The sequence below is a fragment of the Coturnix japonica genome, chromosome 3 (genome assembly GCF_054131305.1).
Source record: "Coturnix japonica strain WE chromosome 3, WE-NBRP24, whole genome shotgun sequence".
Taxonomy (NCBI): Eukaryota; Metazoa; Chordata; class Aves; order Galliformes; family Phasianidae; genus Coturnix; species Coturnix japonica.
Window position 1 is genome coordinate 53,129,312 of NC_140665.1, and position 25,727 is coordinate 53,155,038.

The 25,727-nt window shown below is 35.6% G+C and overlaps 1 protein-coding gene across 13 annotated transcripts in view; it reads left to right on the forward strand.

Annotated features, from left to right (window-relative positions):
* The window catches only part of AHI1 (Abelson helper integration site 1), a 79,435-nt gene that overhangs the window by 43,068 nt on the left and 10,640 nt on the right, over positions 1-25,727 (forward strand). For 10 of the 13 annotated variants that reach the window (XR_014944828.1, XR_014944829.1, XM_085543587.1 and 7 more), the window contains 4 exons: positions 12,733-12,791; positions 17,823-17,888; positions 20,143-20,305; positions 21,494-21,594. Coding sequence is in view for 9 of the 13 variants with exons in the window: in XM_085543587.1 (XP_085399713.1) it covers positions 12,733-12,791; positions 17,823-17,888; positions 20,143-20,305; positions 21,494-21,594 (389 nt within the window). In the remaining 4 variants the exon portion in view is untranslated. Of the gene's footprint in view, positions 1-4,950; positions 5,480-6,636; positions 6,764-12,732; positions 12,792-17,822; positions 17,889-20,142; positions 20,306-21,493; positions 21,595-25,727 lie in introns of those variants that run through there. The other 3 variants (XR_014944825.1, XR_014944826.1, XM_085543589.1) reach the window with 3 other exon arrangements.

Genomic DNA, 25,727 nt, shown 5'->3' on the forward strand with positions numbered 1-25,727 from the left:
AGTATGTATGCATCAACTAAAGACTTTTAAAATACAGTTTTGTAGAGGTAGATTATAAATAAAGTACATCAAGTAACAAAATTCATGTTTCTGTGGAGTCACTGAAGGATCTAAAGTTGTATCCTCATAGGTATGTTATTATCACACTTTATTTTATTTTAATGTTTTGTTTTTCTATCCCAACACTGTAACATCTGCCCAAGGATATTGTGGATGTCCCATCCCTGAAGTCATTCAAGACCAGGCTGGATGTGGCTCTGGGCAGCCTGATCTGGTGGTTGGTGACCCTGCCTGTGGCTGGGGGGTTGAAACTATGTGATCGTTGTGGTCCTTTTCAACCCAGTCCATTCTATGTTTCAGTAGTACCATTACAGTGCCTGGAGACTCTAATGATTTATTGTTGTTTTGGGGGAATATTTTTCTTACTTAAAACATAACTCTGTGAAGCAGGGATGTATATAGAAAGCAGGATCAGTGTGGCCTTACTCTTCGCATCTCCTAGGAATAAACTATTGGGAAAAAAAAGACTTATAGAAATTATCATTGAAAATGTATTAAATGAACAGTGAATTCTGTAGCTTACTTCTCTAATGTGAAAATAAACAGCAGTAAATCTACCTAAAGAGACTGAAGATATATATATATATATATATATATATATATATATATATATATATATATATATAAACATCTTAAGATTATTGTACTGGTGTGTACTGCCTTAATAGTTCACTGCAGTGATTCATCTAGATTCACTGTGGTGGGGAACAGTGCATAAGCCTGCAGGGTTGTACAGGTTGGAGCTATGGAAATGGCATAGCAGTTTGCCATAGTGTCTGAGTTCAAGTCAAAGAAATTTTGAGTTGCGTTGAGATCCTTCACTTTAGTCCTGCATCTTAAAATCGTGGCAGGGTCATTCTGTGGTGAAGACTACAAATACATACCCTATAGTGCCATTACTGAACAGTTGCTATTTCAAAGGGTTTGAATGTAATGCAGGATGCTAGGATCAAACAGGTAATGATGGAAAATATTTTTCATTTTTTTCATACATTAGAATGCTTACAAAAGGGAAGTAGATAATGTTTAAGAAAAGAATGAAATGAATTATATTTACACAAAAGTTTTAGTATTTTTCCCCCTGATGGTCTAATTTTTTTTTTTATCTTCTCCTATTTATTCTTAGTACTTCAAAAAGAGAGATGCAAGCTTCCTTTTCACCATGGAATGATCGTAACATTACTTTAAATGCATAAACATTATGGATGAAAATAACTATTATGAGAGACATCAGAAAACAGGCACTTGAATAAATCTTATTTTAGTCTCTAGTTTTTTACCTTTTTTTTTTTTGTTTACTCCTAACAAGTAAAGATAATGTCTTTAAATTCAATGCATGTATTTTAATTGTAGAGCACTACATAGTTTTGGATTCAATTGCTAGAATTTCTCTTTATTCTCAAAAGAAGATAAGAACTGAGTAGAGACCAGTTAAGTGCCAGCTAAATGCACACATCAGATTTTCAACAGAGGTGAACTGAGATATCTACACTGAAGCCAGGTAAAAACAAAGCAGAACATTAAGTCTAAAATGTTTATTATGTATGTCTATGTGTTAATTTGAATGGGAGTTCCCATGGGGAAAATGGTTCATTTTAATTTGTTCTTATCTCTCACCTTGCATTTAGGGACAAGATATTAAAGAGAACAGAGTAAGAGAAGATTATTTTTTAAATTGAGGAGTACCAGGACAGAGCCACATTTTTGCCATGGCTCAGAACATTATGAAGGGAAAGGAACTTCACAGATCTCTGCAGCCCCCTCATACTGTGCCTCCACTATCAGTTGCCAGTGACAGAGTTTTGACCCAGGGCACTAATACAGGACCTTAATGTAAAATAAAAGAGCTGAGTGCTTACTTTTATGAAAGGAATAGTAAAAAAATCTTTTTGTAATTTGAAAACAAAAGGTGTATAAATAGATTCATCAAACCACAAAAATGTTCCAATAGAATAGTATAGACACAGAGACAAAACCATTAACATTAATGACAATCTAGTTCTTCAGTTTTGAGAGGCCGGTTATACAGTTTCCTCTATCTGATTGATAAGATTTTATAAATGTCAGGAGAGTTTGTATTTTCTAGTTAAACTTGCAAGAATTGTTTATACTGAGATCAAAGATACACATGTTCCTTTATTATATGTTCTTTTTCATGTTTCTTCTAGGCAAGTTAATTAAAATATTTCACTAAAAATTACACTAAACACATAGCACAATAACAGCAATCTTTGAAGATTCCAAAATCTTTATCAAAAGAACACCATTTATATTTACTTGAAATTGGTGTATGTTAAGGTAATTACTGCTGTGCCTTCAGGGTGAAGGAAGTGCTCTCAGCCAAATTATACAAGGGTGTGGATTAAATGAAGCATTACTCTCTGTTTGGCAGCATCAGGTATAGATTGCAAAATCAGGGCGTGACGTAGTACTGTGGAAAGACTCTGCCAAAAGTGATTTGGCCTGAGTGTGCCCTTACTTTCTCAATTATATGGATCCTAAAACAACCAGACCTAATTAATTCCTAAGTAGAGAGGTCTTGTTAACTGTTTCCAGTCTGAGCTTGTCTATATTTTTTGAACTATTCAGGCGTGAGAAGGCACATGCTGAGAAAGTGCACGCTTAAATGGAATTGTAGTTGTTTTTAGAGGTGAACACTTCTGCCAAAGAGCTGTTGCAGTAGAATGTCAGCTCTGTCCAGAAGAAAGTTAATGTCAGCAAGGTTGTGATGTGTGTAGCAATAGGCATGCGTTAATGAATTGATCAAATTCATCCTTCTATGTATTGCTCCAGTCCTTCTGTTGTTTCCAGAGGAGCTGGAAGGACTGTGCAAAGGACTCAGTGGTGCCCATAGTGTACAGGAGACAGGCATCTCCCCCACAGGGAACCTGGGTCTCTTTGATTTCATTCTCTGTTTTCACAAGTGAGAAAAAAACAAGTACTCTTAAAAATGACCTTGTTTTAAGTTGCATTATTCAACCTTTGTTTGCATACATACTTTGGCTATTTTAAATACACTTTGTTAGTTTTCTAGGTTCTTTTTAAATCTGTTTGAAATAACTGAACTTTAATGGATTCAGGTGCAACTTGTTAACCTCACTGCTGAAAACCAAGATCAGACAGAACCAACTTCCCTCAAATGACTAATTCTTTTTATACAGTGCCTTTCATATTAAGTTTGGGATCTGTGGACTGTACTACAGAGTGCTGTTTATGCATTGTTTCTGGGACCAAGATATCTCATTATAGCTTAGTACCAGTTCTGTTGGTCTGTAGAAACTGATGGTAGAGGGTGGTTGCTGAGAAAGTGTGAAGAAAGCGTACAGAGAAGTGAAGGCCTGCGTGGGTGAGTAACTTGTACCTTGCTATTGTCGCACAACTTTGTGACTTGGTAGTATTTACAGAGCTGGCCTCAACATGCTGCTTTGATTCAGATGAAGTGAGAGTTTCACCAGACCTTGTCTCCTCTCTGTTGCCTCGCTTTCTTGTTCACTGCAGGTTGTAAGGAACAGTTCACTTCTTGTTTGTTTCAAATAAGGTGACAGAGTCGCCTTAAAACTCTGCATATTACTCCTTCAAACTTTTATTTTGTAGTTTTCTTTCACCTTAAGGCACACTCAAAGTAAAGAACAGGTTGCACGTGTTCCTTCCTCATCTTTCAACTCCTAAGCAGGACTCGGTACCCTCAGTTTTTACTTCCTCTTCTTTAAAGATCCAAATGTCATGTAAGCAACTTAAATATGCAAGCAGAAAAGATCCTTAGAATATTTTCTGGTCACTTGACCCCAGGCCTCGCTCCAGCATTCCAGACAGATCTTTTGCAGAAGGCACTTATCCAGGCTGAATATCAGGTAGTATTTTAAATATTGTATATCTCATCTGAGGGTTGATTGTAGTTCATAGCATCCACATTCCATATCCTGTCATTATCTCTTTTTTATGAAAAAAAGGGACATTGTCTCTATGTCAGAGGTCTTTTGTTATGATAAATGGAGTACTAACAGGACATGTTTTCAGAATTCTTACATGAAACTTCTGTTTGTCCCCTTCCCCCAGTATAACATAAGAAGCAGTTCCCCTGGCCTTTTTTTGATAAGGACTATAACATTTTAGATGGACTTCATAAGATGTCGTATATTCTGTAATTTTTTTTTGCATGAAAAATAGGGAAGCTTTTCTTCCCTACTCCTTGCATCTTTAAGTTTTTATTTTGGGTAACCACATTTAAGCTGAGTTCACCTCCATAATGATATTAACAAAGTCCTTGAAGTTTTTTGTTTTAGTCTGTCTTGAGCAGGAAGGTCTGTTACCTTCTGTATTTATTCAGGAGAATCGGTTGTAGTGAAGCTCTTGATAACCTTTGTACAACACAAATTGCTCTTTGAAGAACTTCTGTTGTGAACCAGATACAAGTGAAAAGTGAAAACTGACTTAGAATTTACCTATTTTGAGGACTCCAGGTCACACTGAGCTGGAATTTTTCTTTCTGGAAATGAATTCATAATTATTGTTTTGAACTATATACTGATAAATTTGTGGTAGCTTCTTCAGCTTTTGTGTTCATCGGCTCAGCCTTAAAATATTTTCCAGCTCCTTTCTAGTTGCTTCAGATTTGACTTTTCCTATACTAAAAGCTGAACCATAAGAAGTATAATTATGCTACTTTTTCTTGGAGAGTCTGAAGTGTACTGCCCATGTAATGGGCATTTAACATACCATATTGTGTGTACCTTGATAGCAGCATTTTATCAGAAAATTGTTATTCATGGTGCATAAGGGACTCATCCATCATTTTACTTAATCATATATGCAAAGGATCTTCAGCGATTGAATTTGTGGTTTGAATTAAGGATCTTCCTGTAAATCATCTTTACTTCTTCCCAAAAACAGATCCTTTTCAAGGTAATTTCCAAGAATCCTGCAAAGAGAACAAGGTGTGTCTGGAATTGTCTGTATCACCAGTGTTTGAGATGATAATTTGGCATGTGCAAATGTGGAGAAGCCATCTAGGAAGATCTAATAGCTGTGTATTCTTATATGAACAAGCTTGTTAAGGTGTATGCTTTCATGATCCCAAAATTTTACAATGCTATTAGATGGTTTCCTGTGTTTTCCCTGGTTGTTTGATCTTTTCAAATCCATAAACTTTTTTTGTAGCAGTTAGTAGTGAGGGAGGTTTTAAAGAAACCCAGATATCTTTGATAATGTGTAATGTGTACCAGTGGGTTACTTTCATAATAACACATGGAGAAGAATTCCCCGTCCTTGAGTATCCAGACCTCAAAATGTGCCATTTCTCTTATTGATGAATATGAAAACTTTGATGCTGCTTTTGTGTGCGTTTTGGGTTGCTGGAGATGCGATATGAGGCCCCAGTCAGTAGCAATTTTAACTGCTTATGATATTAGTCAAAAAAAAAAAAAAAAAAAAGAGAGAAGAAGGGTGATGTAATTAACTGGCCATTGCTAAATTTCGGTTGTGAGAGGAACCATGCAAAGTAAATTATTCTGTTTTCCTTTCTTGCTTAATTTTCATTCTTTGTCTTTTATCTCTGGATAAGTATGTTTCCTAAAGACATGAAAAGACCTCCCAAGGTCAGCTGATACTCAAATTTTAGAGCTGCGGATCCAGTTGAATTCTGTGTCAAATCATGGCTGTCGTAACATATTTTAGGGAAACAATAAATTCTCATTAAGAGCTCTTGTTTCCTCTAATTCAAGCAGAGTAAAGTAAAACTGTGTACTCACAGTCCTAGAGGACTGCAGTTTCTCTGTTTCTTGAGCATACTATTCCAAAAGCTAACATCATAAGCTTTGTTTAATACAATACAAAGCAAGTTTCCTTTTTAAATTTAATTTAGCCTTTTTGCTTTAAATTGTTTTGACAAGCTTAGCAAAAAAATAAATAGATTACTTTCTGAGGATATCAGTTAGAAAAATAACCCTTGTTAATCCAAACTATGTGTCACAGTCTGTGTTTTCCTTGCATCTTTTTTATCTGCTATCTAGAACTTGTACATAATATTGCCAATCTGATTTCAGAATGCTGATTTTATCTATACAGGCTTATTAATGTTTGTTGTAGAGTCATTTTCCATTCTCTCTGTTATAGAAAGGAACAACAGGTTACTATAGCCCCTGTTTATTTTTTAATTCTATCTAATGCCATTATGATGTAACGTTAGAGGTTGTTATAAATTAGCACGTTCCTGATTAGCATGAATTCAATATATTCTTTACTTCAAAAGAATGCTTGGGACACGTGCTTCTACTTGCGTTGTTTATATATGGTACTGTAGAAACTTAACATTTGCAAGAAAAATGTAAGATGATGATTTGATAAGATTACTCAGAAATAATTAGGTGGGTGTGTAGGCTCCTAAATGTATTTGATTTTAATCTCTAATTAAAAAGTTAGATTTTTTTTATTGTTTTTGTGATGCAATAGCTTTTACTTCATTATGCCTTTTGTAAATAGGGGCCAAATTCTGCCTTCTCATTTTGTCTAAGTACAGCATGAATGTGTGTATATGGAAACAGTATTCTCCTCAAAGCCATTGACAGTCTGTCTCCATAGTTCCTTTTGGAAGATTATTCCAAGATGCAGAATGCTTACATGTTTGTGCCCTTGTACACCTTGAACCAGAAGTGAAAATGGTGGCTAACCTTGCATGAGTTATCTCTGTGCATTCCTTTGGCTGATGGTAGGTATAATTATCTTTGTGGGAAATGGCACTGCCAGAAGCATAGTGTTTTTCATGTTGGTGCTGTCTGATTCTGAGATCTCTTATATGAAGGTTGGAATTAACTGGTATTGCAGTGAAGATATCTCTTTGAGGATCTACAGGTGTGAATTCAGGTCTTGCTCCATCCCACTGATCTAACACTGACTTAGTTCTGCTTGCAAGGGCATAGTTGGTCATTCGGGCTGGGGAATCAGACAACCAGATGTAGTAACCATAGGTAACTGTATCAGTCCTTCAATAGGAAAGTTGCTGTGTTTAAGCATATTAGATCAGTTGTCTTGCATGGTTGTGGAGAAACATGACCGACTCATGGTTTAAGAAGCCAGTCTTCTCCTAATGCCTGGAGCTGGGGCATCTGCTGGAAAATCACTTGCTGGTGTGAAAGAAACAGTGGCAGTATGTGTAGAACTGCATGGTACTGAACTGTGTAACTCTCCGGAGTTAGTTTTCTAGATAACTGTTTTTAAGAGCAGAATTTGGTAAATCATTGGTAAAAAGATAAAATTACATACTTTTAAATGGAAAGCTTATGTCCTCCTGTTCAGAATTTTTTGTATAGCGTCATATTTTACATGGCAGCCACAGCCTGATCTGTCACTGCCACCTGGATCAGGCTCCTGCCTTAACTGGAACAGCAACATTTGGCAGCAGTAAAGCTGAAGTTTCTTTCTCTTTTTTTGAAGAGTATAGTGTGAAGAAAGGGTCTCACATCTGAAGGATAAAGTAAGTGAGCTTCGTAGAAAGTAAGGGAATAATCGGAGTTATTTTATTTGTCCTTTTGATTTTGTGCATTCTTTTTAAGTGAGTAGATCCAGGCAACAAATTGGAATCTCATTTAGAAAGTGAGTGCTAAATTGAGGAGGTGGTACAATTACTCTGTAAGAAGAAATAGGTGGGGAAAAGACAGAGGAGCTGGTAACAGCATGGGCTTACCTGTTGTCTGGTAGAGTTCTGCAAGCCTGCTGAAAACATTGCAAGAACCATGTGAGTGTTTGCAGAAATTTTTTGCATTCAGTAGTTATGCCATCCTAACGCTTCAGTATGTACACTTAAACATGGCATGTGAGACCTGTTTGTTTAAAGTGATGTATGTGATACAGACTCTGAAGAAAATTAGCCATTTCCTTTGGCCACATACTAGTACAAGGAGAAAAGTGTTTTAGAAAGGCTACTCAATTTTGTTCAGAATAAGACAAGGAGCCGCTTTTGAAATCAGTTTTATTGTTCTACAGTTTCAGCAGATTGTGTTCTGCAGTAGTTTTGAAAGCTATGTTACAGATTAAACTTAGAAACATTTAGCCTAAATGGTGTGAATTTGAATTGGGTTCTCACCTGCAACATTGGATATTTGTAAAATGTCTTTTTTGGTGGTAAAACAGAAACGTACACCCATTCCTTTAATACTGTGTGAAATGCATCTGAAAATGTTTGCTCTGGGTTTTGAGAGTGTTTGTGATCTTGTGCGTGAGTAAAGAGAAACAGTTTCTTATCCAATATATAAACAATTATTTTATTTAATGAATTCTGTTTGATCTGTTAAAGCTTAATTGTTGTGAGAATAAAGCCTTGGAGGGAAAATAAATATATATTTATGCCATTACAAAATGATCCTCTTTCTGTTACATGACACCTCACTTGAAAAATCCCGGAAAGGAATTACGCTACACTAAAAACTTTTAAAACAAACAAAAAAGCTGTGCTATGAAACCTGAATTAGATTACATTGCATACTAGAATACATTCTTGACAGAAAATTCACGGTTTTGAATAGGTGACTCTGCTGAAAACTTAATCCTATTTACTGAAAATAGTTCTGAAGCCACAAAAGGTGGATAGGAAAAGGGACTGAGCTGATACATATATATTCAACTTATATGGATTGTTTATTTGGGTATATTTTAACTATACTATGTTGCAAGAGGCCACAGTATAAATTACAAGATGTATGTTATGTCTGCAATAAGAAATACTGTTTCCTAGAAGCACAGTTTATTTTCATGTTATTTTCATGTTCTTATGTCTTTCAGAGAGTTTTTGTGGATTGTTGTTTTATTTTTTTCCTTTTAGAATAAATTATTAATTAATGTAAACTTCAGAATAATTAATTTTTTCTCCATATGCTTTAGAGGGTTCATCACAGGAACGAGTCTGAATATTATCTTTAGTTATTTGCTCAGTGATATTGTTCAGTGGTTTTCTGAGGACATCCCATGCTTCACCTTCAGCTGATCTCCCTAACTGTAGTTTCCATGAGATAGAAGTTACAGGCGTTTTATCATGCAGAAATACCTTTATTAACTAACAGAGTTTATCAAGTGAATTTCATGAAGGGAGAAAAGGAGTTCTTTCAGAAAGCGAATAAAATGCATGAATTCTGCAACGAGTGCTCTCTCAGTCTCTATTAAAACAGAACTTTTTTCATATAAATATTTGATATTAAGTGGCTGTAGATGCTTCAGTAGGTTAGTAGTTACTGTGATCATATGACTACTGATAATTTTTCCCCCTTTCCTGACTCTCAATTTAAAATGCATAATGATGATGCTGTTTAACAGGAAGTGTTCTAAATTAATTGCTAGTGCTTCTTTGTGGCACTGTTGCTATTACAGTTGCTGTGACATAGAGGTTACTTCCTCATATTAATTTTTGTATAAATCTAATCTGTGTGGCACTGAACTGTGTATTTCAGCCCAACTATCTGGAATTTTATCAGTTCACGCTGTGCTTTTCTATAGCAGGGATTAATGTTTTTTTTGTTTCTGTGAAAGCATGTAACGAAGCTGGGGATCTAGTAGCACAGACATACATTTTGGAAATGAGGACAACTACCTGGTTTATGTCTTTTCTCTTTAGCCTCAATTATACTGACAGAGATTATACTGCCAGAAATGACCAAGTGACAAAAGATGCACTTTCATTTCATTGCTCAGATAGTACAGGAAGCTAATAAAGTTTCAGACTCTTCATGGAAGCAGGCTGTGTTTCTCAAAAGATATCAATTCTGTCAGCATTTACATAACATCATTGCATACTTGGATTTACAAAACAATAAAAGCAGTTAAATTGTGTCAGTGTGGAAATTCTGTTCATATGATAAAAAGCAATGGCACCTATCGTTTTAAGGCATTTAACGTCCCATTTAGACATCAGTGATTGGTTAGCCTAGAAAAATGTTCTTCTTTAGAGCCTAGAAAAATGTTCTTCTTCTGTTCTTCTTCTCATGTAAAATTTCATCATACAGTAATTCAAATGTTATTTTTTTCATGGGGAAGATTAACTTCTTGAGATGTACAGGGTTTTGAAGGTGAGAACAGCAGAGGCTGTTTAGAGGGATGTTTGTTGGAGAGTTCAAATAAACCCTCTGAATGGATAGAAGTGCTTCTCCATTAGAGGTTCTGAAGCATCCATAAGATAAGGCAGCCCAGAATAACCTGGGGGGATGATTTCCCCAAGCATGACCTTTATCTGACTTGCTGTAGGTGAGAGCATCAGCAGGTCATGGTGTTCCATCAACATCATTTTCTGATGAAATGCGAATGGTCATCTGCAATCCTGGCCTCACTTTCACTATCTTACTGCAGTAGTTCAAAGTTTGTACATCTAGGATCGTAGAGAACTGAAGCAACCACTGCTGAGGCTGTTAGTCACACCTGCTCAGTGTCATTTAAACACTTCATCAAGCATGGAACCATGTCAAGCCAATAGCTGTGAAAAATTGCTTCAAAAATCTACTGCATCTTTTGAGAAAGAAGGGATAGATATTTCTTTGCTTGCTGAATGGACCTTGTTTCATGGACTAGGGAGGTTTCTACTGTTGTTTTTAAATGCCATTTTCACCAGCATGAGTGCAAATAATGGAATGCTTGGTAACTGGAAACAGCTGAAGGATGGTACTTAAGAATAGTCTGGAGTAACCAGATCATGATCAGTACAAACAAAAACAGCATTGGCTCTGTGAACCATAGAAGACTTCAAACTGGATGTACTCTGCTCTGGTCAGTGTTTGCACCTCAAATGAAGTGACGGGAATTTCCTGCTTGTCTTGGAAGAAGGCTCACAGGGTCTGCACTGCCTTTATTCAGGCTTTATGTTTGAACTAATATTCTCCAATTAAGTCTTCACCTGATATGTAGCTGCATATAAAGAGCCTCAGGAGTACTCACATACTGCTGAATAACCATAATGTATCTGAGAAGGAAGTAATTATGATTATTCATTAAAAAAAATAATAATAAATTTTAAAAAATCAAATAAGCTAATGATTTGATCATAGAGGTTTTTTTTGTTTTTTTTTTCCAACTCTTAGCATAGATAAAATGATTGTGTAGAGGAAAAGAAAAAAGACTTTTTTTTTTATCTTGCAGACATTTTATTAGTCTTGAGTTCTGATTGCTTTTAATCCAATAGTTGATATGACACCTGTATACAGTGCTTTATCTACCAACTTGCAGTGTCATCTCTGTAGCAGCATGTCTTGTAACTGTTGGACTTTATGAATAGCAACTTTGTAGACTGCAGCATTAGTAGAAGCGCTGACCTTTGGTGTTAGTGCTGAATCAGTGTTTTGAGGAGTAACTTCAAGAAAAGAAAGCTTGAGGTCTGTCATCTTTGAGTATGTGTTGAATTCAGAAAGCCTTTTCTATTCTCATCTCTATTCCTCTTCCAGAAAGTAATGCAAATACTAAAGTTATAAAAAAAAAAGGTAATAATAAGGCAAATCAGAATTTATAGACAGTTTTTTGAAATGATTAAGATCACAGCTTTTTCATCCATATGCAGAACTGAAAAGTTAATTATTGTACTTAGGTTTTCCTGTAAGTAAAAAATTATTGACATGCACAAGATCTGCAGGAGCATGGTTTAACTCCAATTGACTGAACTTGAATCTTTTATCATATTTAGAAATATCTTAATATCTTAATGATTAAACACTTATGAGCAAATCTCCTGTGAAAGTCTAAACCACTAGGCTTCAGAAAGGATACAGTAAGAGAAGTTGTGCAAGCTTCTCCATGGACCTCTGCCAGTGCATGGGAATCTGAATTTGAAAAAAATCTTGTTCTTCAGATACTGGGCAACTCAAGAATAGGATTTGGAGTGCTAAATGAAAATGAATTTTCATAATTTATTCCCATCTGAAAACAAATCTTATTCCAAACCTTGTGTCTCGTAGAGAAGATGTAGTGAGCTTAACTCTGTGTTGTCTGGCCTCTCTATTCTTAAGAGAAACTATTCTCCAGCAAAGCGGTAGCATTTTTCATTGTCCTGTTCAATAATTTTCATATTTTTCTGTCTTTTTAAGATGTTTTCTTAAGTATATGGCCGAGGAGACCAATAACGGAAAAGAAAAATCCATAAATGATGAAAGGATTTCTCTTGGCTTAGTAGTTAACATAATGGTTTGAAAAGAATTTACAAGTGCTTGTTCAAATGCACTGTATAGAGAGTGAATAAAGTAAACAGCAAGATGTGTTGTGATAGGAACTCAGATGATCAAAGAAAACTTCTGAATAGGCATACTTATTCTTTCAGATAAAATAAGGAAGTAATTCCTTTGAGAGTTTTTGTGATCTGTTGGAAAACTTTGTGTGCATTCCTTGGAAATTCAGTGAAGAGAGAAGCAATACAGGCTAGATAATAGCGTCAGCTCTGAGCACGAGGTGGCATGTGGACATAGCTTGAGCTATTTCGCCAAATCATTTGAATGGAAATATTGGATTAGTTAACCTTGTGTCAGGTCTGTTAGTTGAATACACCCTCCAACTGTTCCTGACTGAAGGATGCGTAGTTGTCATTGAAAAGATGCTGCTGCTTTTCATTAGAATTTTGTCAAACATATCCTGCTAACATAATGATATTAAAATAAAATGATTTATTCTGGGGAAGAGGATAACAAGCAAAAAATTCACAGCCTTTTCTTTTCGCAGGGTGTTTCAGCCCAGTAGGAAATCCTCTCAGCCGAACACTATTGGGCAGAATACAGATGGTAAGGAATTCTATCTTTGCATTTTTTTTTTAAATTGATGTCTAACTATAAAATGTCATTATTCACAAGTTCTTACTGTAGGGAGGTTTTCTTTTCATCCTGCCCTTATTCACAAAAAAAAAAAAGTATCTTCAAGCAAATCGTCTGTATGGGTGAAAAAAAGTTTTTTTTTTTGCAGGTAGCTGATTGAAAGATCAGATATCTGTAAATTAATTCTTTTTTTTTTTTTTTTAATTTATTGCTGCTTAGAAACAAATAAGTCAAAATCACAGTCCTGTTTTACTGATTCTTACTAAGATTGTAGGCATCGGTAATTAGAGAAAAATGGAGCAAGAACTTGAAATTAAATCCTGTGTTTTTGCTGTTCGCTAGTATTTCACCTATTGTAACAAATGACATCACAACTATCCCCTATTAATTTAATGGCTTCTCTCTATGACTTCTTAAAAATTTATAGGGATTTTTCCCTTTTTTATATTTCTCATTTCCTAATCCCTGTAATAAAAAACAACAGAATCTGTAATGCCATTACTTCTAACTATATACTTCATTAAGATAGGTTAAGCATAGAGGGGCTAATGATTGAAGAGTGAGCTCTGTTTCGGCTCTAGAAGACTTGGGCCTGTTGTACAGGCTCCCTCCCCTCATGTATGGAACGGCATGAATTTAATATGCCGTGTTAATAAACTTATGGAAGGCTCACAAGGCACACTGGATTCACCAAGAAATTTTGAATCTGCAGTTTTACATCACTGTTTCTTTGCTGACTAAATGGTTATTGTTTACACATTTTCAACTTTTTAACCCTCATATAGTTGTTATGAATAAATACACATTCATTTTTTGGTTAGTATTTTAGTGTTCTCTGTCACGAGAGCTTTATAAACAATTAGAAGATCAACTAAATAATAAGTAGCAGCTAAGTTTAAATATTTTTTTCCTGAGGGTTAGATTAAGGGCTTGAATATTTTTGTTACATTTTCTGGTGTATAAATAATAATCTGCAGAAATATGTATGTGTCGCAAGCACAATTAAACCAAGTCGTTTTAATCAAGCAAGTAAAATATTAACAAATGACAAAACAGCTTTTGAATAACTTCAGGAGCTTGAGTGTTCTCCGTACATCTGAATTCATCCTTTTTTCTTTTCTTTTTATTTTCTCCCCCTTTTTTTTTGTTTCCTTTCCCTGTGGGCTTTACTGCAGCAGCTGTGTTTGCATTTCTGTTTTCTGTTTGTACATCGCAGGTTTCAATAAAGTGCAGCCTGGCACAGGTTGTTTGTTTCTTTCTCTTTTTTTTTTTTTCTTTTTCCTCTGGGCAGATTATAGATTCCCATGCTCATTAAATATTGAAGAGCTGTAATCAAATAAGGCATGTAGTCATCTGAAGCCTAAGGAAGTAACTTTACAGTAGTTTTATGACAGCAGACAGATTCATTAAGACCAAAGGAGAGTACATAATTCTTAGCAGTTAATGCTTTTAGAATCATTTTAATTTAGCTGTTAATACCGTCCTTGTCATTCTGTTTCCTGTAGACTAAATCTGTGCAGTTAAGTGTCCTTAGCTGGGTGTATGTTGACAATTAACTGGACCAGAGAACATGGACAAAAATGTGACAGCGCTAACAACATTCAGTTATTTTACGTTAAGTCTCAGCTTATTTAGTTTCATTTAAAACTTCAGTTACAGGAATAAAGAGTTTGCATGACATTCTTAAGGAAGGAAAGGATTAAGTCAATCTCGACTTTATGAGGAAAAATGAAAACAGTGTAGTAAATGTAAACGTTCTGATTGACTCTGTACATTTAGAAAATGCTTTAAATGTTATCAGATTTTTAAGCCACTCTCTAAGCTTTGGCTGTTAAGCTTTGAGGTACAGATCTGTTGACCAGACAAAGGAAGCTTTGACGTTGATTCCCAGTGTCCTTGCTGGAGAGTCTGCACAAGGAGCACTGCAGCTTCTCTTACATCCTCATAGAGAACAGGTGGAGGGAGGGAGGTGGAGAGAAGCAGAGGCACTGTGCAGCATCCAAGAAAGAGATGTCCTCCTTGTTACTGGGTCAGTCTTTCCAACTGGAACAGGGTAGTGGGGCAGTGGGTGGCTTGGGCCTTGGATTTACAGTCATCATATTCACCCTGTTATGTATGCCTAAGACTGATCTGAGACAAGTTTATTTTTCAAATTGAGTTAATAGGAGTTAATGACTACTTAGAGGTGTACCTTGATTTTTATGATTGTTCTGACAGTAAAAAATTTGTGTGCATATGAAGAAGAAGCATATGAAACCACCAGTAGACTTTAAATTTTTCCATGATTTTTTTCTTTAAATTTTGATATATCTATATATTTTTTTTGTATTTGAAATGTACTTTAAATATATTTCAAATATGGCAGAAATAAAATACTGATTTCATTTATTTATTTATTTATTTTACAGAAAAGGCAGTCATAACACACCACTTGCTCTCACTCAGAGCTGTTTCTTGTTTCTCATAAGGCTATGAACACTATCTGATGCCCAGATCTTGCTGGCCACCTTATATCTCTCTGAATAAAAGCAAAACCTCCATTACCACAATCACTGAAACTACCCAGTTATGGAGAAGCCATAAACGTTTTAATTAGTGCTGTTACCAGTTGTACTTGATAAGGCAGTTCACTTATTAGGTTACACTTACCTTCAGTGCTCTCTTATTATTAGTTCTTAAAATGTTTTCCATTTTTCTTAGAAATATCTAAGTTATCCATGTGAGCCTATTGTGGATAACCAATATTGTATTCCATGGTCTGGAACTGCATTCATTTGTCTTTGTCTGAGGGTGTTCCTTATGCTGAGTGCTCCTTGCAGTTTTGTTTGTGCCAGATCACAGATTGTCTGCTCACTTTAAGAGTATCTCCTAAGAACTTATCTGTAGGCCTCACATCCATTTGGTTGGAAGGAAACGATTAATTAGCTTCCATCTTGCATTAAAAAAGAAGACACTAATTCTAAGAACAGTGTAGTCACATGCTTCAGTATTCCTGTTGCTTTACTGTAATCCTGAAAATGCAGCTTAATCTCACAGCACAAAAATAAAATAACATTCTTAAACTGAAAAGGCAGTTGTTTGCAGCAGGTTTTTCTTGCAGAGTACCTGGATAGTTGGCAATGTTTGATGAACAGAGGCACTGCAGAGCCAGGTCTGGTACCACACAGGGTTGGCAGGCCTGTGGTAAGCAGCCACAGCAATTTCCCTGCTGGTGCAGCAGCAGCTGCCACCGGGACTGCCAATGCGGTTAGGGGCAGCTGAGCCCAGCTCCCTGGGCCTCTTTAAGAAGAAACTCTCTGGATTGTTGTTGCTTTAGAAGTTTAACGCAGTATCTGAGAACACTGAGCATAGTCTCAGGATGACTCATGGATTTCAGATTGTTATTTCCAAACAGCTTGCTCTCTTCGAGGTCTTCTTACGTTGAGTGTTTGAGAGCACGTAAAGACTTTATTAAAAAGAGAGAGACAGATTGAGACACAACAATGGGGCAATGTGAGTACCTGAACTAGATACCTAACTAATACTGCTAATAATTCTGATGAATCATTTTTGAGCAACAGGAGGCACTCCCATCCCACAGGCTAAGCACATTACCTACATGGTTCTCTTAACCTTGACAGTGAAAAATGAGAAATAGCTGAAACCTGTAAGGCAGTGCTAGCTACCAGTAGACCACTGGTCATGTCTCATACTCTGAATTGTGTTTACACTGTTCTTTGCTCAAAATTTGCTTATCAAATCAGGCAGTTACTTTTTTTATTTTTCTTTTCGTGTTCTGCTTTGTGTATATACGGAATAATTCAGAGCTCTGGGTGGTAGGCTTAGATGTTTTGGTAAGTTTTAAGAACCGAATGTGACTGTTCGTTTCTGTATTAAATTCATTGGTACGCACTGTGTGTGCATGTAACTACAGCAGTGGTGCCAGGAGATGAGATGTAACCTTGGTTTTCAGGAGCAGGAAGAATTTATTTCCCATATGTGATAAGCTTAGCAAAGTTAAGAAAACAATGTGTAATGGGAAGAATCTCTGTCTCAGAAAATGCTATTTACTCTGCCGGAGATTGTAATAATGATGTTCCTTGGATCAACCGAATAAAGAAATAGAATATAAAAGAAGTAAGTTGGGTAGAAATTCTCAAATTTCAATGTTGTTTGCAATGTGGCACAATCTGTTATGGTTGGAAATGTTGTTTACTTCAAATATTCTCATTTGATTCTTCTCTTCTAAAATATTTTAATTACTATGTAATATTTCTGTTCCACATTGTAGTTGGTATCCTTTGATGCATGCAAAATCTAGGGGAAACTGGTTTCCCCTTTGTGAAAATAGGCCATTGGAAAAAATTAGGCAAAGAACTTCCATCTCTTCCATTGTTCAAGTCTTTCTCTTTTTTTCTGCTAATCTTTGTTGTATTTTATACTTTCTTGCAAATGAAGGGCCATTTTTTTTTTAAATAGAAACCAAATTTTGTAGGTAGTGGCACATCCTAATGATTGTCGTTATATATACAATGGTATTCCTGTGGCTTTACTGGAAGCCTGAAGAGTTAAGTGGCAAAGATGGAACTATTTGAACTAAATGTTTAAGTATTGGTTATTAAAATCAGCCTGAAATTCTTCCTTATGTGCAAGTGAAATCTTCTGCATGCCAGTTCAGAGGTAAAGTTCACTGCAACAGTTTCTTCAACATCTACTGTAATATTTGCAGTGCAGACAAGCTTAGTCTGTATAATCATCAATTCTCTGTCCTCCCACACGTTGTCTTTAGTGCAACATATGCATTTGAAAAGCTTTATAAGTTCTCTAAGTATCTGCATAGCCAGTATTATTCTGGATTGCTCAACATCACTTCTGCTTTTTCTTTTTTTTTAAAAAATAGATTTTTTGCAGATTTTTATTTTTTTATTTTTTTTTTTAGAGTAGGTATGACATAGGGAAGAAGTATAAAATTGTAGTTTATCAATAACCTTTATTACTGTGTTATAATATTTCGTTTTCTAGAGTGATGACCGTCTGACTGCACTGGGGGAAAGAGGAGGAAGCAGTTGTCTGCTCGAGCAAGAGACAGTAAGTATTATGTAATTTTTTGCAGTATCTCTATACCTGCCACACTGGATCTGTGTTTTTGAAAGCATTGTGGCTTTTTACCATGGATTGAAGATGTTTTTGTTACCCTCGATTTTCCTTGTCTCCGTGTTCATAACCTTCTTACTGCTGATTTTACATCATTTCTGAAAAATGATTTTGTAAAATGTAGGTGGATATAGATTTATTTTTCTTTCCTTGAATTTGAACTCAGACAACATTTAACACATATCTGAATGTCACATCAGGAAAATTCCATTGCTTTGGGCATAATTACAAGTCTTTTACATACTTCATTGGTCCTGGGATACATTTCCTGTATTCCCCTTATGCTCATTTTATGATTATTTATCTCTAGAGACTATTATGGCAATTTCCACATTTCTTTTAAAGTGTCAGTCTTGCTAAACCAGTTGTATTACAGGATACGTTGGTATTTTAATTTTTTATTTCTGAGAGACAGAAATATGTGGGACTTATTTGGTTAGTCTGAACTGTTTGTTGACAGTGCTTCCATGTTAATTAATTTTTGTAACTTTTTCCCAAACAACAAAACATTTCCACTAGAACTATTTTACAAAAGGCACTGCAAAAATAATCATTACTCTGCCTTTCATTCTTCCAAATGGTTAGTGTAAAATTCCTTTTACCTTAATTGCCCTCATGATTTTCATAGTACTATCGCTAAGAAAACCTAAACCATTGAGATGAAGTGGGCATTGTTAGAGCACCCCTTACTGGGCATGATCATGTAAGGTTCCAGTTCTGCACTGATTCTGTATGGAGTTCTGTAGTATATTTTAATGTGTTTCTATTCTATTTTTCGTTCATGTTTCTGAAGTCAGCAACACCTGTAGTTGCTGCGTCTTTCCTAATACTAGGAGGAGAATGATGACAGAATATGGTCCTTGTTTAACTCTTTATATTTAAGTGCATGCTTACTGAATGCACATTTAGATAAATTTCTTGTATAGTGACAGCTATGGTGATACTACTTCATTGAGCCAACCAGCTCACAAATTACCACATACAGTTTTCAGTGGTAAAAGCATTTTCGTATTTTCGCACTCATAAGTGATTCATCAGTGAAGTGCAAGTATGAAAATATAAATGACATTGGCTATATTTTTACACACATAACTCATAGGTGATCATAATGAAAATAGAAATAACAAATATGAAAGACACTGCAGCTCAGCACTATTCAGATTTAAATGCATGCATAGGTCATTAAAAAAAATTATGCAAATCTCTATTTGCATAATAACTTTACTGTCTTTAATACACTATACCCTTCTATCACTCCCTAGCAATCACTGTTTATTATCTTTTTATTTATGAATTCATGAAGGTGAGGATTCTATATAGGCGAATAGTGCCCTATGTATAAAGAAGTCATGTTTATGATCTTCACTTACAATGAGAGAAGTGAGCAATTCCCCTCTTCTTTCAGTTCACCTCTTTTCAGTCATTTCTGGCTCTGAATTTGTCAGAACAGATTTTTGTTCATAGAGCATGGGAAATAAATAAGAGATTATGTTTTATATTTTCATGTTCAGGGTAGAAAGCAAGCTTCTGGCAATGTATTCTATGTAGTGTGCATGGTTCTGACCACCGTTTGCGCTTTCATTCTGAAAAGTATTGATGTCCTGTTTTTTTCACTGACAAATGGCTTTGTTATGCGAGGTAGGATATACACCAGTTTCTTCTGCAGATATTTATAAAATAGTTTATGCAAATGTGTATTTCCAAAGAAACAAGAAGAATGCAAGGTGATCAAAGCAAAACTTTGCAATAACATTTTTCCACTGAACTTTTCCTTCTGGTAAAACTGTAGCACTGCTGAAGTATTTATTTGAACGCATATGCTTCACGCGCACTCAGAGTGGGATCTGAAGGTGGTGTAACAATTCTGAGAAAGTGAATGTATGAAGTGTTTTTTTTTCCTTTTGCTTCACAAGTAAATTGCTTATAAAACTAACAGCTGCTGTTTTGAAGCTAATCTTAGTGAATTGAATGTTCTTAACCATTTCTACAATCCCACAGTCCTTTATCTTGCCTCTCCTGCTGCTTTCCCACCACCCCTGATCCCATTAGCAAAACTTGAGACAGCCTCAGCTTTTACCAAAGTGCAGCTTTGGTTTCAGCTGCTTTTCTGCAAGAGGAAGTGAATGTTGTGCTTTTTTCTCTGTGGCATGGTTGTGATAAAGCTGTGGTGCTCTTATCTCTCTTTTAGGTAGTGGCTCTTTATGACTACACAGCGCATCGATCAGATGAGCTAACCATCCATCGCAGTGACATTATCCAAGTGTTATACAAAGATAATGATAACTGGTGGTTTGGCAGCCTAGCAAATGGACAGCAAGGCTATTTTCCAGCTAATTATGTGGCTGGCGAAAGTAAGTTTGCTGCTGTCTTCCTGGTATACTGATGTGGGTTTAACTGATGGTACAAGATTTTACTATGCTGTACTGCTTATTATTGTGAAAATATCAATTTATGTAGCACACAGGTGGCATAACGATGATTTATTGTGATGCAGAAATCATATAAAGTTAGCTAACTGTGTAGCAAGTTGGTATACCTGACTTTAGAATACATTGGTGCTTGGTTAAACATTCCCGCTTATACAGTACTGGCTTGATAATCAGTAAACTGGATTGATTCCTCATCCCTTCTTACATATAACCACGTGGCTCGTGCCCTACCTTGGCAACATTTTAAAAGATATTTTAGCATTTCACAGGCATCTTAGGCTTTTTTAGGCAATATCTGTTAGATCTAGCCAATTGCATCCTGTAAAACTCTTATTTCCCCCGCTCCACAACACTTATGGAGGATGCTCAGTTTCCAAGTAGATGAATTCCATTATGAAGTTTTAAAAATAACTACTCTGGTTAAATTTCACATCTGAGCACTGAACTTGCTACCAGGCACTTGTAATAAGAGTGGTTAGGATTAAACTAATGTAACTACACTGAATGTAACTGAACAAATAATATAGGAATCATCCTAACAAGTCAATTGACATAAAGGTGTTCAGTGTCCTGTGAGTTGTTAGTATTCAATTTACGAATATTGCATGTGATTACATGCTACAGGAAATACATTTGCTTTCCTAAGCTATCAAGCTATCAGTTATACTGGTATTTAGAAATCTTTTAACCCAACATTTCTCAAGATGTTCCCCCCATTTTATAGTTCCTCCCTCTGTCTTCCAAGCGAACTATATGCCTCTTCCTTAAAAACATGGACATATGACCATGCTAACTAGAAGATATCACTTAGAATTAGCTGAACTGCCATCCTTCTCCTTTGTCCTTCCCTCACACATCCTGTGCATTTTCTCCTTCCTCTGTTTCTTGCAAAATAAGCCAGGGACCTATAAATTTAAATCTAAACATAATAATGTGAACAAAAGCTAATGGGCAAATTTTGACCAGCTACCTTACAAAGTTAAGCTTCAAAGTCTGTTGACCAGTTTTATTTACATACAATTATTGGCTAGACAGTAATGTCACAGTTGCTCATATAAAGTAGATTGTTTCATGGTGCTCACAATGATGAATTATGATTTCTGTTTTCAGAAGAGTATGAAGAACAGCCTTCAGGATTAGTTTCAGACTGTGCTCCTCTTCTACCCAAAGGACCTCAAGAAACAGAGGAAAGTTCTCCGACACCCCATAAGGTACTAATATGAAAAGAAAGGATTTTTTTCTGCAGCAGTGATGGAGTATGTCCTTTGTATGCCAGGTGGACTGTATCAATTTTCCTTCCTTTTGTCAAAAACTGTGATATGCAGGCTCCATTCCAGGACAGCACATAGTCGTATATGGTGGTTTTTTTTCAGCAGATATCTAACATTCATTTCTTCTGTGGATCAGTTTTGTCATGTGGCAATTAAATACTCTACCTTACTCTTGCGTCATTATGATGAGCATCTAAACTACATTTGACTCCAAGGCTGACAGAAGTATCTAACAGCTATCCAGCAGAAGTAACTGTTGAAGGAACAACATGGATTTGTCAAAACCTGACATGTTTTCTGTCATTTGCTTGTCCTTCCTGTGGACTGCTCACAGTCTCTTCAATATGGACTGCTCACAGACTCTTCAAACTTTTTGCTATGAGATTTCCGTGTCTCTCAGGTTGCTTAGAGAAGGAAAAGTTCTGTGATGTTTTCTCTCAAGAGTTTGGTTTTTTTTTTAACCTATTTAATACTTCTCTAATTAAGATGGCTAATGTTATCATAAAGCCTCATTACCAGACCATGCGATAGCTTTCATGCAAACATACTTACCTGTCAGTGGACGTTTCTGTTTAATAGCTGCTGATGATCCTTTGATGTGAATGACTGCTCCCGTCCTGTATGTTATTCAGGAGTATACGTTGCAGCAGCACTATAGTTTGAATGAACAAAGGAAATAAATATCAAGAAACCTTAAACAGAACAGTAGAAAGCTTTTTCTGACTCCACCCCTTTTTCTCAATTCCAGGTGTGATTGTTTTCTGTGATAATATGTAAGATACTGCTTAGTACTTCCAGAGGTTTTCTCTTTGGTTAATTATTTTTATCCCTAAAGGATGTTCTAAGTAATTAAATAGGAGTATTTACCAGCAGTTAGGGCTTTTGTCGTGACCAGATCTAACATCACTCTCATAGTAAGCAGCTTTTGAATTGTGGTTGCATATAGCATTTTGTTTACATACCATATACTTCTTTGCATGCAGAAATATTCCTATTTTTGTTGTTTTAGTTAAAAGTCAGAATGTAGTCAGAACAGCAGCCAGGAGTTAGAGGAAATGTATGTAGAGGGGGGGGGGGGGAAAGTAGGATGTTGTTTTTGTTTTGTTTTGTTTAATATTTAGAGTTACTGCTGTGTGCAAAGCTTGCCAAAGGATTCTCACGTCTTGAGACCATGATCAAAAACTTTGTGTTTATGTTCCCCTTCTGCAAAGCAGGGATTATGATCCTCTTACAGCAAAGGACAGTTAGTAATCAAAGAAGTGATAGAAATGAATAACTGTTAGAATGTAAGAGTTATGTTTTATTCCAATATGTTTGTAGTTCTCCTAAGTATTCTTTCTGCAGCATCTCATTTAGTCAAATGCTACCAAAACCAATACCACTGATTTTAAAAGGACTTCTGTTCAGATGCCTCAAAGGTGGCTTGACTTCCCCATGTACTTCTTGAAAATGGAGTTTAATATTTCATCTTATTTGCAGGACTTAACGTATGCAGAATGTCTCGGTTTTCTTTTTTTCTTTTATCAGATGATTTATCTTTGCTACGTAATGTATGTTGTAATGTTGAAGGTTTAAACATTCAGAGCCACTTTTATTAACGTTTTCTGTGCAACTTTTGTTTTTATGTACTTGAATAGAGAGGTAGCATTCAATAAATTATTTAGTGCAGATTACTCACTTGGCAGTCTTGTTGAAACCAACTGTCTTCTTGAAGCCAGCTGCTGTAAATTGAATTACTGAGTGTTATGTTTCTAACTATACTTAGAAAATGAAATTAATCACTACACCAAGTAGTAATAATTAATCTGAAGTACCTGTTACAACTTGGTAGCTGAAAAACTCATAGCCAAACCACTGTCCCATAAAGGCAGGGGTGCATTACTTCCAGATATGAAATCTCCTCTAAATGCAGAGTGGAACAAATATAGGAGAAATAACTACATTACAGGAAAGCATGAAGATTTCGTTTATCTGTTATCTGCATTACCAGAAGCAAAGGTATCACAGAGGGAATATGTTGCTATACTCACACTATGTCTTGCATAACTGATAAGAAAAAAATGGAGAGCTGAGCCTACACATTGTCATTAAAGACTTGATAATCTTTTTATCTTAATTTTTTTGTTTCAGTTTAATAGAAATCTAGTTTGTTTACTAACTCAAAATAACTGTTAAGCGTACTAACCAGTGTTTATTGATTACTAACCAACACTAACCAGTACTAACCAATACAGCCAGTATTTATTCAGCTTGATGAGAAATAACGTTTGTTCAGTCTTAGATTTTGCCAAATGTCAGTAGTTGACGTATTATTCTAACAGTAGTTTTTGTATTACTAGTAATACTTCCAGTACTGCTTAATTTTATTTATTTTTCACTGAGATTTTCTTTACTCTGTTCTGCTGGAACTTCAAATTAAATTGAAAAATTCAAATTTAATCATTAGTTTGAATTTTCTAATAAAGCATACGTAATATATACAGATATTCAAATGGTATAATGCATGAGTTTGCAGCTGTAGTCCATTACCAGACAGATGTGTTGCTTTTCATCTTGTGTAGCAATTAACAGTGCCAGAAAAGGGAAAAGTGCTAGAAAAAAAGGGTATAGGAGGATATACTTAACAGTATTAAACAATGAGCAATGAGGAAGAGAGTAAATAAAATAATACATGGTGTAGGGAAGTGCACTGGATGCACCCTCCTTCCTCCTCCCTTTTGCTAAACAAGATCTGGGAGAATTAAGCCACGATGGAACATACATAGTGTTGTAGAAGGAAATTGTTGTTTATATTTAGTTAATCTGGTGAACCAGCTGCTACAAGATGCTATTAAAACTTAAACATTCAAAATTGTTTTGTTTTTTTTTTTTAATATCAAAGCTTAGGCTGAGATAATGACTTAGATTCCAAAAGCATCTAAATGACTGAGAAACACAAATCTAGCTGATTTTTTCCCAAGTTACGTAAGTATTTAGCGTACTGGCGTATGCATTGTACAACTCACCAAAAAGACAGTGAGTTGGAGTTAGAGCAAATGAGTCAAATCTCTGTGGGAAGCATGAGATGACTCGAAGTGTAATGGTTTCAACAAAAGCTGCTGAGTGCTGCATAAAAGAAGCAAACTGTCAATGGGCTGTTTGTCACAGTGAAGTTCTCCAGAGCTTTGGTTTTCAGCAATACCAGATACTTCTCAGACAAAACTGCTAAGAGGACCACTGAGGGGGCTGATCAGTTATGGCAGTTCCTGTGTTGCAGCAGTGACACAGCAATTTTTCTTCCTATTCCTTTCATTTTTTCATTAGTACAGCAGAAAAGAAACACCAATTTCTTCTACATGAAGAATATGAAAAATCATTGTTTTGTAATAGCAAAAAAGAAAAAAAAAAATACCCTATTTTCTCTGGGGGAAAGAAAAAAAGAGATTAAGTTGTTGCTTAAATTGTTACCACAGACTAGAAAATATGAGCAAATGTTTTTTGTTATGCTTCTTTTTTGGCCACAGGCATGCTTTCCTAGATACTTACATCCAGGTCTGATGTGTCTCTTGTTCTTCATGTATTTTTTGAGGAATTCTTAAATATTACTTCTGTTAAGACTATAGAAATTCAAAGAACATCTAAAAAGCAAATAAAGAATACTGTAGTTCTAATCCCTGAAAATACCAGATAGGCTTTTTAAAACTTGTTTTCCAACTGCAGGTATTATAAGCACACTAGTATCTAGCAAATCATCAGAATATATGATGAGTGAATAAAATGCAATTGTTAACATTAGAAGAGTATGCAGTACTTAGGATCCAACATTAATCTTTGCAAATACAGACCATTTTCTTGTAGTTCAAAGAGCTTTCAAAATTATTTCTACGGTGAGCTTTGCATTCATAATATAATAATTTTATGCAAACCTTGTTTTCCTGCGTTATGAGTTACTTAACTCCTGAGCCACAAAATTAAGTCATAATCATCTTTAATTACAACATACATTTAAACTGCCAATAGAGATTTCGTGGAGTGAAGTTCTCACTATGCTGTTGAAGAATCCCAAGAAATGGAAACAGACCTGTCATCTGGCT